Here is a 15,720-nt window from a genome sequence, read left to right as displayed (position 1 = left end):
AATTTGATGTTGTCAAATTCACATTGTTATTTCAAATTGATCACATTTCCAACAGCTGTACATTAGTTTAACGTTTGAATGTTAATAAATTTGCCATATAAAAAAAATTCAAACTTTAAAATTCAATCGCAGTATTTTCAGTCCCCTGAAATTCAACCAGCGACAATTCGCTGTCTAAAATTTACCGTCCGTGCCACCAGGCAGGGTTACTTCAGGTCAGAACCGAACACCCAGGCAGTCGCAGTTACGCTTTCTTCGTCACGTGACATCACATACTAGAAAAGCGTAACTGGATTGGCTGGATATTGGACGGTGAATTTCATACAGCGAATTGTAGCCAGTTGAATCTCAGGAGACTGAAAATATTGCAGTTGAATTTTAAAGGTTGAATTTTTTTACATGGCGAATTTGTTAACAATGAAAAGTTAAACTGAAATACAGCTATTGGAAATGTGATCACTCTGAAATAATGTGAATTTTACAAATTTTCAGTGGCATTTTTAATTCAAATCCTGGTGGCACATACCGTATTTGCCGCACTATAGGGCGTACCCAAGAGCCTTTAATTTTCTCACAAGCTGACAGAGCGCCTTATAATCAGGTGCGCCTTATACATGGATCAATTTTGAGCCTTTAGCGCATCCCATCTAATGGATGCATAACATAACCCCAGCCTCTATTGTAGCATCTATTCTATGCGCCTTATATATGAAAAGAGATTTAAAATAGACCAGTCATTGAGGGTGCGCCTTATAGTGCAGAAAATACGGTATTTACTTCCAGACATTTTGAGCCTTCCTTAATAAGCAATGCTTGCTCTAAGGAGCCAAAAAGTTTTTCCCTGTGGTATTTACATGAAAGTACCGTACTCCATCCCACAGCCCCGTCTGACCCAAAACTGTAATGCTGGGAATCACAATACAAATGATGAAAATGTGGCTTCCACCTGCACAGGAACAAAAAAAAATCATTTAGGCACGTACCGGAAAGGAGAGGAATGAAGATTAGCCGAAGTAAAACAGAGTACATCTGCATGAATGAGAGGGGGGTGGGGGAAGAGTGAAGCTCCAGGGAGAAGAGATGGCGAGGGTGGACGACTTCAAATACTTGGGGTCAACAATACAGAGGAGCAATGGAGAGTGTGGTAAGGAAGTGAAAAAACGGGTCCGGAAGGTGTCTGGTGTTCTATGTGACAGAAGAGTCTAGGCTAGGATGAAGGGCAAAGTCTATGAAACAGTGAGGAGGCCGGCCATGATTTACGGGTGTTAGAGTTTCATATATTTATTATGGACTTGCAACAAAGCCAAAGTATCATCCTCGCTTCGAAAAGTCTTGTTCACAGGGCGAGCTCCTTACACACAGATGCAACAGTATCTACCTAGAAGCGGCGAAGGACAACACAACCAGTCTTAACCAAAGAATGTGGCAAATCATCACCAAAAACTGGACCTTTGTTCATTTCATCTGTTCACCCCTCCCATTGACCTTGTGTGTTTGCTAATTTAAAAAAAAAAAGTACGTGAGAGGCTGGTTCAGAACGTGTTTGGAGACTGTAACTGGCCTGTCTCTCACGTCCTCCTGGTCGGAAGAAAGACGACTTCTTGTCCGTTATTTGTGCAATTATTCCGGCACGTCAGGTGATCAACCTAACAACGAATTAGAGACGGCGGCACGGAAGAAACAACAGGAAGTGGAACTTGAGGTGGCAGAAATGAAGATGCTGAGGTTCTCGCTCGGAGTGCGCGGGTTGGATAAGGTTAGAAATGAGCTCAGTAGAAGGACAAGCCAAACTTGGATGTTTTGGAGACGAGGTTAAAGAGATGGTTTGGACATGTCCAGAGGCCAGAGAGTGAGTATATTGGTAGAAGGATGGTTAGGATGGCGCTCCCAGGGAAGAGAGTGAGAGGAAGACCAAAGAAAAGGTGGAGGGATGTTGTGAGGGAGGACATGAAGACTGTTGGGTGTTAGAGAGGAAGATGCACGAGACAGGCTCAGATGGAAAAAGATGACACCCTCTGTGGTGACCCCTAATCGGGACAAGCCGAAAGGAAAAGCAGAGCAAGATTTAGGCACGTGTCAGAGGGGTGCCAGGTTGAGGATTGGTTCCAATTCAACACATTGGCGTGAGGGCGACCTGCGGAGCGCGATCCACCCCGCACATCTGCAGAGATAATGAGGCTGCTCAAACATGGAGGCAAACATCAAAGGTGAAAGGCAAGGGAGCACCCCATGGAAGTGTGATCATGCTCTGGAAATATCTACACATATATATATATATATATATATATATATATATATATTACACACACACATAGTTGTCTGACTAATGGGACACAAGTAATTTAATAACAGCATGTCAACACAGCTCGCCCTCATTTGACAATCATCAGGTGCGCGGTGACTCGAGTTGCAGCCGAGCTAAAAATAGCATCTCGTATTCTCATCTCATATCCTGCTTGAAGTCCCAGTCCTGTTTTTAAATGTGGAGGACAAGAGGGGGTGGGGGAGTGGCGGAGGATGGGGAGGAAGAAGGTGCAGGGCGCAGTGAGACGATTTCTCCACAGCGGTAAAGAACGAGTGGTGGCAGCCACGGCACGCTAAATCAAGTGGATTTTTTTAGTTTTTAAAAAATGCACGTGTGGGCACGTTTAAGGCGTTTTGCTAGCGCTCGGAGACGGTCACCCGGAAAGGGGAAAACAGCTTCTCCTCCTCGTCTCCTCGAGAGCCCCCCCCCCCCAAAAAAAAAACAATGCGTTTCCCTGACAACCGCGGACAAATGACAAACGATAAAGCTGTCCGAGTCTCCTAATTTAGGGAGCTGCAATGAATCATTGCGATTGAGCCATATCCGTGTCACCTGTGTGTGTGGGGGGAGGGGGGGGTAATTAGTGTCAGCCATAGGTCACACAATCAGATTTGCAATTAAAATCTATTGCCCCCCCCAACCCCTGAGGATAGAAACGTCCATTACTCAACGGTGACCTTACCAAGAATATTTGAATCCGTCCGAGACAAACTCTCTTTTTTTTTTTTAGGCGTTCACAGCGTTTTACATAATGTAGAGACAATTGCCCGTTGGTCATGAGAATGAGAAAATGGTGTGCTTAACTTTTGGGAAAGTCAGTCAGTGAAATGAGCTAATCCACTGCACTTGCTTCTTCTTCTCCTCTTCTCTTTCATTTTCCTCATCCACATTTCCCATCTCTACTAATTACATTGTATACATCACTCGGAATTTCAAGTTTCAGCCTCATCACTTGATCTGATAAACTTTCCACCTCCGAGACATTCTCAGCTACTCCATTTCTCTTCCCGTCGACACCGTGGTAAAATAATTTCAACACTGCCCCTAAACGTCTATCCTGACTCCCTTCCCACCAGCTCTGCTCGACACAATATACTGTTCGCAACATTTCTTCTAATCGTCATCTCAACCAACTCCAAAGCTTTTTCAGTCGCGGTCCCGGCATTCAAAGTCCTCACATTCAGTTCTAGTCTCTGTGCTTTCCTTTCCGGGTTCCCCCTCTCCTTCGTCTTCGAAACCAAAATGGACCTTTCCGACCAGTCAATCGCTCGTACAAAAATAGCCAATCAGATCACCGCATTGTCTTAACACGCCCCTGCCGCCATGTTGTCCCACAAGCAATACTGGTCGCTAGTAGCGTGCGCTTGGAAAAGTTAACGTTACGAAGAAAATGGTCCTCAAATGCACTTGGGGAACGTGCAATTCTGATGAAAGATATCATGCTCGATTGAGTCATTTTCCAAAGCCTAAAACAGTTGACGAAGTGTCTACGATGGATTAAGGCTCGCGGAAGAGCACACGTACAACTAAATGTGAACAATTTTAACAAACACAAGGCTGAATGTTCAAAGGTAAGTATCTTTTGAGTATCTTCTGAGTTTGATTGAATTATTTTCAGTGCTTCATACATTGCAGGAGAACAACTTTCACTTTGTTAGTGTTTTACTGACCCGCTGAATGAAGTGTTGTCATGTTTTATACCGAAGAGTCGGGTTAGTGATATGTAAATACACAATGTCATGCAAGAGAAATGTGTAATTTGCCCATTTGTATCACATCAGACTTTTAAGACAGAGTACTGGGTTCCATTACGAGCCAAGTCAAACTTTATCATCCGGTGACTACGGTACTGACTGAGTTAATCACCAGTTTAAGTGCACTTGTAGAAAATCGAACCTAACTCACTTATACAGGCTAGCATGATAATATTCATGATCTTTCCAAGTAAACAGTACTCACGCCGCTTTACATGCGCAGTACGAGTCCACTACTTCATCCTGTTGGATTTCAATATGAAGTTTGTGAGGCGTCAAACTTTTTTTTTTTTTTTTTTTGCATCGATCGCCAACATTTCACTGTAACTCTAACATTGCGTCCTGCTCCGTCCAAAATCTTAATTCTGTGTACATATCCTTGCGTGAAATAGTTGAGACCTCTCTGTAGAACTCTCTTGGACAAGTCTGACGCATTTGGGCAAAAAAATATACCGCAATATTATTTGGAATACGAGATAGAGAATCGACTTCAAACCTGTTCTGTTCAATCGCCATTTTGGAAGCTTGCGGGACATGGCAACTGTAGCTAAGGGGGCGGCGTTTGAGATCGCCAGTCGGAAAGGTCCATAGCAGAATTTTTACGAGCGCCCTGTAGGGTTACGGTGGCGGATAATATCAACCCAGGCCACGACTGATTTGAGATGTAATTCTTTAAAAATGAATGCTCATATTTGTTTGGGAAAGTTTTTAAACCGTATGCCCTTCCCGGCTTTTCTTTCGGACAATTTCTTCTGCACCTGAGTGCCGCCACCTCACTTAACCAAACTAATCTCAACACGCGTGACTAAATTGGCCTCGTGGCACCTTACAGCTCCCCAAACATCATTCTTACTCACACAAATGTACAAACGCACGTCAGCACACACCCTTCAGGCACGAGCGCTTCATATTTGGAAGGCTCTAAGTTACATAATGCGGATCATTATGTAATATTGAGCTAGCTACATGGACAAACAACAACGAAGAAAAATGTCCAGACACTCGGGTCCCAAATAAAACGGGATTAACGAGCCAAATGTGAGGCTACCGCAACACATTGACGCACTCTGGCAAATATTCAATATTATCAGCAGTAGACAGGCGCCCCACATGATCATTAAAACGTGAACGATGGTTTGTTTGTTTGTTTCCAATATTAGACCCGATTAAAATAACAAATTAGAAAAAAAAAATCATCATAAAATGTTCATTCTTCCAAATATAACACAGAGCCGCTGAGAAGCACGGAGGCACGCTGCCTCATCAAGCCCCGCAACTTATTCGCGACAAATTAGAGGATTTTATTCGGTCAGCCGTCCTTCGACAGCGTCCATTAAATTCCAGCCAACCTTTCTAATTGACTGCACTGAATTCTTCCGTTGCGCTTTTATTCATACGGGCAAACAACACCCCCCCACCCCCCTCAATCAAACTTTCAAGTGATACTCTGGGGGGGGGGGATTGAATAGCATTATGAATAATTTTGAATAGCCATCTATCTGGAAATGAAATAATAAAGTAAAGGACTTGAAATTATTTTCAGGAATCGACACCGTAGACTGGTCACATAAAGCACCCGTTTTTGACAAACTACTCACACTCACTTCATGGAAAATATGGATTACGCAAATAACAGAACATGTACTGGATAGTTTTGGGGATGTGAAAGGAAGGCGCCAGAGTATCCAGATAAAAAGGATCCAAAGTCCAGACCGGAAGGATGGCGCTGCGATTCAAACTCTGCTCCTCAAAAGCGGGAGGGCGGGCAGATGTGCAAAATACATTTTTTTGGGTTGTTTATAGAAATTTCAACAAACTCACACAAACAGTATCTGTTTGCAGGAGGCGTTTCAAACTCATTTTGTCGTGTGGGCCACACTGTATTTATGGTTTCTCTTCGAGGGCCATTATGACCGTGTAATAATATAAATGTATAATTGCCTCGTCATATTATTAAATACAGCATGCATGTGCAAGTCTGGTGTGGCGGAGAAATGTTAGAATAGTACAGGACGTGTATGAGGGCAGCAGAACAGCGGTGAGGTGTGCCGTAGGTGTGTCAGAAGAATTTAAGGTGGAGGTTGGACTGCATCAGGGATCCGCGCTGAGCCCCTTCCTGTTTGCGGTAGTAATGGATAGGCTGACAGATGAGGTTAGACTGGAATCCCCCTGGACTGTGATATTGGCAGATGATATTGCGATCTGCAGTGAAAGCGGCGGGAACAATTAGAAAGATGGAAAAAGATGACACGCTCTGGCGACCCCTCATGGGACAACCCGAAAGGAAAAGAACACGACAGTACACACACACACACACACACACACACACACACACACACACAAATGATGAATAACTAGTTTTGAAATGCAAAGTCAAACAATGCACTCAAATATGGTTCAATTTATTTTAAAAAGTGGTTTGGTAAGCAACAAAAAGAAGCTTGAAATATCTCAATGTTATCAAAATTGAGGACAATTTGGTATTTTGGAACAGACTTTGAGCAAGAAACAAAAGGACAGTACAACCTCGGTTCTCGACCACAATCCGTTTCAGAAGGCGGTTTGAGAAGCGATTTGTTAGAAAACCGAATCGATATTTCCCAAGTCTGCGTACGGAGGCTGCGTTATACGCGCACGTTATGTTATTTCCAGCTTTTATCGCAGGCGTTCAAGTACTGATATTTGTTTGAAAACAGAAGCAAAAAAAAAATCTCGAAAATTTTTGTTCGAGAACGGAAGACGTTCGACAACCGAGTTTTCACTGTCGTAGCACATGATGTGCTTTCGCGGGTCATATATGATACATACTGCACGTCGAAGTGTCGTGCCACATTCGGCCCCCAGGCCTGACATTTGACATCGGTGGTTTATGCCATGAGAGACAGAGATGTATTTAAATTATATAAAAAAAATATATAGCTATATGTTATGATGTTCTGGATCAGATCGAAGACATTTTCCTCAACTATATGTGACGCCTGTTGTAGAGCGTTCTAATCAGCTGCTGTATGTTTACAAGATGTTTATGGAACGAGAAACGTCATGAAGAATAACATAATAATTTTGACAAACTGTAACAAACATGAAAGTAATGAATACTTATACTCTCTCATCGCTTATTTCCAGATAAAAGATGCCCATCCAACGAAAGCAAATTTACTTCAAGTCGCAAAATTCCAGCAAAATATGAAACAGGTTGGACTCAGCCACAAATACAATATTTCAGACGGTATAACCAGAGTTAAATTTCTTTCGCCTGGAGCGCTCTAAAATCGAGCAGGGCGGTGATTCAAAAAACACACCGTGTCTCATCAGCGTGCTCATTATGAACACACAAAGCGAGAAGCCTTTAGCGCAAGCCGGACATGACTGGAATAGACTAAACAACTCAATTAAATGGGGGGGGAGAAAAGGGCCCGAAGCCCTCGCAGGTCCGGCGTTGAGCAAGGACCACACATAAATCTGGTCCGTAGAGAATGTTGTGGCAGCACTCAGCTAATGTTTTTTTTTTTTTTTGTTTGTGTGTGCATGTCTTTCCGAGTCCGAAGACGGACAAACGCACCGCCGCCCGTCGGGATGAAAATCCGGCTCCGATGTGATTCAACAAACCCGTGCGCTTAAGAGCCTCCTCGTGTGACTCCGAGCGTTGCCCACACTCCAGCAGGCGCGCGCCGCGCTCATCGTGTCTCATTCGCGCTCTCCTTTGGTCTCCTCAAAGAGGAGTTGGGGGGGAGGGGGGGGTGAGCGTCATCGAGATCGGCCTTTTCCCAAACAGATGGCGGCTCCGTTTTTTTTTTTTTTTTACTGCATCGTGGACGGCCGGTGTAATATGATGGAAGTTAGGAAGACACTTTTCTTACGCAAAAAAAAATAATAATAATCCATCAAAATCTTGTTTCAATGGAATCATGATGTGGAGGGCAGTAACAAGAGCAAAAACACATTCATTTTTTTTTTGGTGGGGGGGAGATTTTGGATTTTGCCATATGACTCAAAAAATGGAAATGCCCCCCCGCCCCAGAATCCCAAATGGTACACTCCCACGGGCTTACTTTATCCTCCATGTCGCGCATTAGTGTTATTGATTTAGGCTTATTGTTTATGTTGACTTATGCTGGGGATTTTATGACAAGATATTATATTGCACCAGGAGGACTTTAACCCGTTGTTACAGGACCGAGATGCCGTCTATTTGTGTGCTGAATTCTCAAAATAAAAAGATATTACAGCGGTGTCTGGACTTGTGAATTCTCCAACTTAAAAGGTTATGAATTCAAGGCGGAATCCGATCGGTCTAGACCAGGGGTGTCAAACTCATTTTTCTCGCGGGCCACATTTTGTCCGGTTATGACTGTGAAACCATACAAATATTTAATTGTCTCATCGTGTTTACATCATCGATTTACGATCTACTTTTGGAGTCAGAAATCAAGGGCAATGTGTTTTTCAACAATTCATGTGTATAATATCTCAACTTTATCATTTACGATGCATGACAATTTGAATTTTTTGTACAAATTCTTTTTACAAGAATAATTGAAATCACCACTCTGGATTTGGCTTCGCGGGCCACGTAAAATCTTGCGGCGGGCCGCATCTGGCCCTCCGGGCCTTGAGTTTGACACCTGCGGCAAAACATGATGTAATTTAATACATTTTGGATCCGTGGGAATTGGATTTTGAGCGGAGGAAGTCAGGGAAACGGTGATTGTGATGAAGACGGACGGAGGACTCGACTCAAATGTCACAAAATCCACGAAAAGCGAACTCGGGTGAGCAAAATGTCTCGTTGCTGCGGGCCGCTCCGGATTCTGTTCTGGAGGCTCACTTTTTTTGCGACGCCGAAGCGCCGAGAAAAGAGCTGCGCCGTCATCGGGTGTTACAAAGCAACTCAAAGTGACAACCTTGGAGAGTTGGCTCCGGAAAACAGCCGCTCTCTCTCTCGAGGATATGAGTCACACCTTCAGCTGGTTCGGAGTGCGCGTCCCGGTACGTAAACACAAACAACCTTGAGATGTTTTTTCACCGTTTTGGTTAATGTCGGGTTCATGATATGATCAACTCAAAAAAAAAAAAAAAAAAAAAAGTTTACCTTACAAATCGAACCTTTTAGGCACTGTACTCAACAGTTCGACACGAGTGCACCTAAACATCTGATGAGACTCAATAGAGCTCGTGCATGTGACGTCACCGTTTTCACGCCGCCATATTGGCGGTCAAACGTGGCAGCTCGACACTGTGGGAGACATTGAATATTTATTGAGAATATTTACAATACTCGAGACCTGTTGTGCTGTTGGTCGTCACAACATGCGAGAAAGATATTCAAAGAGATCGTTCTACGGAATACCGGATGAAAAGACCAGAAAATATTGATGGATTTGGGCAATTAAACGTGACGTATGGCGCCCGACTAAAATACACGCACGCCTGTGTAGCGATTGCTTCATTTCAGGTAGGAATTATTCTTCTCATTCTCAAATTAGCAAAAAGTATCTATAATGCCAAATTGGCTCATTTGTCTGTCTGTCGCAGAGGTTTACAGAGGTTAACGTGTGGCCGCAATCGCTTCCATGTACGTTCCGTGGAGACGACTCCACCCCCCCCCCCCCAAATCATAGTTAATGAATGCGAGTTTGTGTAAATCCAGAGGTCATTTATTTAAATATTGGTATTTGTATTGAGTACTAGCTGAAAAGATCGCCGGATTCCGGCAAAGGTTGACGTGTGGCCGAACACGCTTCCGCGTTCGCGAGCCGTCAATCCGTCACCATGTGGGATTTATTCCTGATTGAGAACAGATCCAGGAATGAAGTATTTGCATGCGTCCAGACTTTTATACACTTTCAAACTTTTTCGTGTAAATCTCGACAACTTACTCCAAGACAAGCAGAAGTGGGTTAACAGTCCGAATTCTTATTGGCGAAAACATCAACTTCGGCATTAAATACGGGTCCTCTATGGCGAGTTTATCTCATTTTTCCACGTACCTTCGTTTATTATCACCTTCTAAATGTCTAACAGTATCGGACAAGACTCTGGGCGTCGAGCTATAAGACATATTTTCATGTCGACTCTAACCGACTTAGCATTGAACAATGCTTTATTAGACCGGAAATATGGTGACGTAAACAAAAATCTATCGATTTTATGACGTAGGTGCACGAGCTCTATACAAGAGCTGCATTTAAAAAAATGTCCATGTATAAATAATCTGTTTTGATTCAAATGATACTGTCAACGTAACAACGTAAAGTTGCAGAAGTGTACATTACTGTGTAAGAGCATCATCCTAAGCGGTGGCTCAATTTTATTTTTTTCCAACTTGAAAGTATTCTGGATTTCTTCTGATTGTGAACCGCACAAGTAAAGTACATTCCCAACTGTGGCTCCAACACAGACCTAATCTAGTAAAAATATAGAGCAACAATATGAACATTATAGTCATAGTCTAAACGTGTATTGTTACATTAAAGGAGCGGTCGTCCTCACCTCCGCCGATAACGAAATTTGCCCTACGACCTGTGGTCACGACATAAAAGGGCAGGCTGTTCTATTTATAAAAATGCCGGATTAGGAAAGATAGCGCTCGGCCGATTTATGCGCCGTCTCGTCCTGCATTTGTGCCACGGCGAGCGTGCAAAGTCACGAAGAAGGAGACGCAGCGCAGTTAATAAATAACAATACACCGTTTCCGTCCTCACCGGGGGCACTTTAAAACGTCAAAGTGAAGTGTTAAGTCAGTTGCGTCTCCATGGCAACTACACCGGGGGACATCTGAGCGTGCTAAAAGAAATAAATATCAAGTCTTGCGGTCCTTGGTGGCAACCAATGTGAACAGAACTGACCTAAGTATCAGGAAAGTGTGTTTTGGGTTTTTACAGTAAGAAATAGTAAGACAGGAGCAGTCGATGTCTCAAGGTACAAACTGCACAACCCTGTAAAATGAGCAGTGTTGAACCTTTTGGAATTATGGCTCAAAGGCTCTGTATTGATTTGATTTGACATAATTAATATGAGGACTTTGTATTATGGGCCAAAATGTAGCCAGGCCTGGATGCTCTGTGCTAAAATGCCAGTGCGAAAACAAGAGCGCACCCCAGCAGGTGAACCCCATGGCGGCGTTCTCTGAGATTGCTTTTCTTTTGCGCGACGCGGGCTCAAGACCAAGTCCATCGATTTTCTTTGCCGCTTATCCTCACGACGGTCACAGGGAGTGCTGGAGCCCATCCCAGCTGTCAACGGGCAGGAGGCAGGGTACACCCTGAACTGGTTGCCAGCCAATCGGAGGGCACATAGACACAAACAGCCGCACTCACAATCACACCTATGGCCAATTTTGTCTATCCATCCATCCATTTTCTTTGCCGCTTATCCTCACGAGGGTCACGCGGAGGGCAGGAGCCAATCCCAGCTGTCAATGGGCAGGAGGCGGGGGTATACCCTGAACTGGTTGCCAGCCAATCGCAGGGCACATCGAGACAAAAAGCCGCACTCACAATCACACCTATGGGCAATTTTATCCAACCATCCATTTTCTTTGCCGCTTATCCTCATGAGGGTCACGAGGAGTGATGGAGCCTATCCCAGCTGTCAACGGGTAGGAGGTGGGTACACCCTGAACTGGTTGCCAGCCAAACACAGGGAACATAGACACAAAGAGCTGCACTCACAATCACACCTATGGGCAATTTTAGCAACCATCCATCCATCCATTTTCTTTGCCGCTTATCCTCACGAGGGTCACAGGGAGTGCTGGAGCCAATCCCAGCTGTCAATGGGCAGCAGGCGGGGGTAGACCCTGAACTGGTTGCCAGCCAATCGCAGGGCACATAGACAAATAGCCACACTCACAATCACACCTATGGGCAATTTTATCCATCCATTTTCTTTGCCGCTTATCCTCATGAGGGTCACGAGGAGTGTTGGAGCCTATCCCAGCTGTCAACGGGTAGGAGGTGGGTACACCCTGAACTGGTTGCCAGCCAAACACAGGGAACATAGACACAAAGAGCTGCACTCACAATCACACCTATGGGCAATTTTAGCTACCCATCCATCCATCCATCCATTTTCTTTGCCGCTTATCCTCACGAGGGTCACAGGGAGTGCTGGAGCCTATCCCAGCTCTCAAGGGGCAGCAGGCGGGGGTAGACCCTGAACTGGTTGCCAGCCAATCGCAGGGCACATCGAGACAAAACGTCACACTCACAATCACACCTAGGGGCAATTTAGAGTGTCCAATTCATGTTGCATGTTTTTGGGATGTTAGAGGGTTCAAACCCAGATCCTCAGAACTGCGAGGCTAACGCTTTACCAGCTGGTCCACCGCGCCGCCTTAAGACCAAGTCAAATACACAAAATAAGGGCTTCACCGGAACTAAATGAGTGTTTTGGAATGGCCCATCTCGAGACCGCTCAAAGTCCAGACCCACATCCAACTGAAAAACTATACGGTGACCCGAAGAAGGATTTTGAACAACAGAATACTGACGAGCTGATGATAAAAAAAACTGCTACATTAGACACTGCTAACTATAAAAATACATATTTTTTTCAGATTACTAGAAATTGGTTAGTTTCAGGCTTGCTATAAAATGAAACGGACTGTCCGTGAATCTTCCTTGGGGCTGACAACATCCGAAAATTATCTTATAGGAGGCCACGGATGCGGAATATCGTGGGTTTATGAATCTATTACATCACTTCCTGGGTCATGTCCTCAAAAATGTCAACACATATTGACTTTACGGTGATGTGCAGGGCATAGAGAGTCAAGGAGCAAAATCTGTGAGGCACGAGACGGTTAATATTTAATTTGGCTTTCCACAAGTTAGAAATAAATCGCTACTTGTGTACATGAAACTCCTCAACTGACTTAGACATAGTTCCTTAGTGCTAAGATGCCACAAGATGGCAACAAAACATTTAAATCTGAATCAGGAGTGTCAAACTCATTTTTCTCGCGGGCCACATTGTTGCTCCGGTTTCCCTCAGAGGGCCGTTATGACTGTGGAACAAAAAATATTTCATCATCTCATCATACGTACATCATCAATTTATGACCAAATTTTGGAATCAGAAATCAAGGGTGATGTGTTTTTCAAATATTCACAAAAATCCTTGTAATATCTCACCTTTATCATTTATAATATATCGCAATTTGAAATTTTGGTACAAATTTTTTTTTACAAGAATCATGAGAATTTTACACTCTCGATCTGTGATTTCCAACCTTTATAGTGCCACAGTGCATATTTTATATTTTACAATTGAAAAATCCCCCGCACAAATGTCACCAAAAATGGATCGATTAATTACTGTATGTACTTCCTGCCATCTAATAGAAGATCTGTCATTGCGCCTTACTGGCATAAATAGATGAATAAGGATACATGATTTCTTGGGATTTTTTTTTTTAGCAATTACATAAAATTGGATAACTTCCCACGGCACACCTGAAGAGCGCTCACAGCACACTAATGTACCGCCCGGCACACTGTTTGGGAATCACTGCTCTAGAGTTGGCTTCGAGGGCCACATAAAATCACACGGCGGGCCAGATCTGGCCCCCAGGGCCTGGAGTTTGACACCAGTGCTCTAAACGAAACCCCTCAACTCACTGCAACTTACAAGCACTAGATTTTCATGAACCCAGCACGGTACGCTTAATTTAAAATTAAGATGCGTCCATTTGGGTGGAACAGTGGATCAGATGGTAAAGCGTGGGCCTCACAGTTCTGACCCGGACCCGCCTGTATGGAGTTTGCGTGTTCTCCCCCGTGCCTGCGTGGGTTTTTCCTCCGGGCACTCCGGTTTCCTCCCACATCCCAAATACATGCAAAAAATTAATTGGACACTCTAAATTGCCCCTAGGTGTGATTGTGAGTGCAGCTGTTTGTCTCTCTGAGCGCTGCGATTGGCTGGCAACCAGTTCAGGGTGTACCCCGCCCGCCTCCTGCCCGTTGACAACCGGGATAGGCTCCAGCACTCCCCGCGACCCTCGTGAGGATAAGCGGTGAAGAAAAGCGTCCGTTTGTTGTAAACTGAGTCCTGAGTTCTTTGTCGACAAAATGGTGCCAAAGTAATAACATTATTGTTTTCGTTTGAGCACAAAAAACACTGAATATAGCACTGCGCACTTTTTTTTTTCTTCAAAATAAATAAATCTGTAATCCCTAATAAATATGGAGGTGTTTACTGTACTTTGACTTTAGTTACATCTTCATGTCGTCGACGCTGGAAATAATAAGCTAATTTTGACGAATGTGAAGTTTTCAAATAGGGACTAAAACTAAAAATATGTACAAAAAAAAAATGAACAAATAGGGACAGGGAGCCAAATTGAAAAATGTACTTTGGTAACGAAGTATTCGGAAGTAGCGATGACGATACCTGACTGGAGCTGGACGGGAAGGAGGAGATCGGCGGGACGTCGAGCACCTTCAGCTCGTACATGCTCCCGTTGAGGATGACGGAGGGTCGGTACACATATCTGGAGCGGGTCGGCGTGTACACCTCCGAGAAGTCGTTGTAGATGAACTGGCGGATGATCGAAGTCTTGCCCACTCCGGGAGCCCCGATGACGGCGATACTCAGCGTCTCCACCATCCCTGGTGGTCCGGGGTCAACACCATGGACACCCGGAAGTCAAGCTCGAGTTCCCGCTTCACAGAGGTCAAAGTTAAAATTCCGAAGTGAAAGGTCGAACAAGTAATCCGCGCGGCCGGCGAAAGTCACGTGTTCTCTGTAATGGCATCCTGTGGAGCGGAAAGGAAGACAGTCACAAATAATAATAATAATATCGTTTTATAATGAAAATTTCATAATTTGTTTTTTTTTTTCAATATACACGCACTGTATAAAACGAACTTTCCTCCTCCTTTTTTAATATTTGGACTAACGCTCTTGTACAACGATAATTCAAAATAAATATGTAGCTAAAATAAATATAACAATTCAAAAAATAGCCATGATACACGAAAATAAATGACCCCAAAAGTTACAAATTGAAAAATAAAAGACAGACACCTAGGAGAAACTGTTTTGCTTTTTTTTTTTTTTTTTTTTAAAGGAGAGACACCCCCACCCCCCTCCCCGCCCCCAGCGTGGGAGCCCACCCGGGTGCCCCCCGCACGGACACGATCGCTAACCCAGCCTCCCGATCTGACCTTGGCCGAGACGCGCGTGCAAGGGACCTCGGTGTCTTCATCGCTTCTTCATCCCCACGATGCACCGCTTGCGGGCAGCTCCATCACACGGCGCCGTGACGCGCTCCACGTGTGGTCGAAATCACGCACCGCCACATAAGAAGACTTTGTCCGACCGAACGTTTACGCGGATTCAGTCAGCGTCGGTTCACATTTAGAGGACGGGGGTGAGGAGGGGAAAAAAAAAAAGAAAAAAAAAAGGTAATCCACGCAGGCGTGTGGTTTCTGTTATGGCATCCGATTGACGAGCACCGTGGATGCGTCTGCGGAGAGCAAGGCACCAGCTTCTCTCTCTCTCTCTCTCTCCCTCTCTCTCTCTTTATCACGTGATTCCGGAGGCGCAGGAGTGCCGCACATCATCTCGCCAAGACACACGAGTGACGACAGGGTCCAAGGCCGGGGCAGAGACGATGAGCCTCATCCATCCATGTGATGGATGGATGGATGAGGC

At 44.4% G+C, this 15,720-nt stretch overlaps 1 protein-coding gene across 1 annotated transcript in view; it reads right to left on the bottom strand.

The window, feature by feature from the left end:
* The window catches only part of rasl10a (RAS-like, family 10, member A), a 28,850-nt gene extending 13,418 nt beyond the window's left edge, over positions 1-15,432 (bottom strand). Inside the window, exons 1-2 of the mRNA XM_061818486.1 lie at positions 15,231-15,432; positions 14,455-14,819 (exon numbers count right to left, since the gene is read on the bottom strand). Of these exons, the coding sequence (XP_061674470.1) occupies positions 14,455-14,670 (216 nt within the window). The 5' untranslated portion in view covers positions 14,671-14,819; positions 15,231-15,432. The remainder of the gene's footprint in view (positions 1-14,454; positions 14,820-15,230) is intronic.
* Between the last annotated feature and the right edge of the window lie 288 nt (positions 15,433-15,720).

Source organism: Syngnathoides biaculeatus, chromosome 4 (assembly GCF_019802595.1).
Source record: "Syngnathoides biaculeatus isolate LvHL_M chromosome 4, ASM1980259v1, whole genome shotgun sequence".
In the NCBI taxonomy this organism is placed as follows: domain Eukaryota; kingdom Metazoa; phylum Chordata; class Actinopteri; order Syngnathiformes; family Syngnathidae; genus Syngnathoides; species Syngnathoides biaculeatus.
The sequence above is the reverse complement of the archived record's forward strand: the minus strand, read 5'-3'. Positions and strand labels throughout refer to the sequence as shown.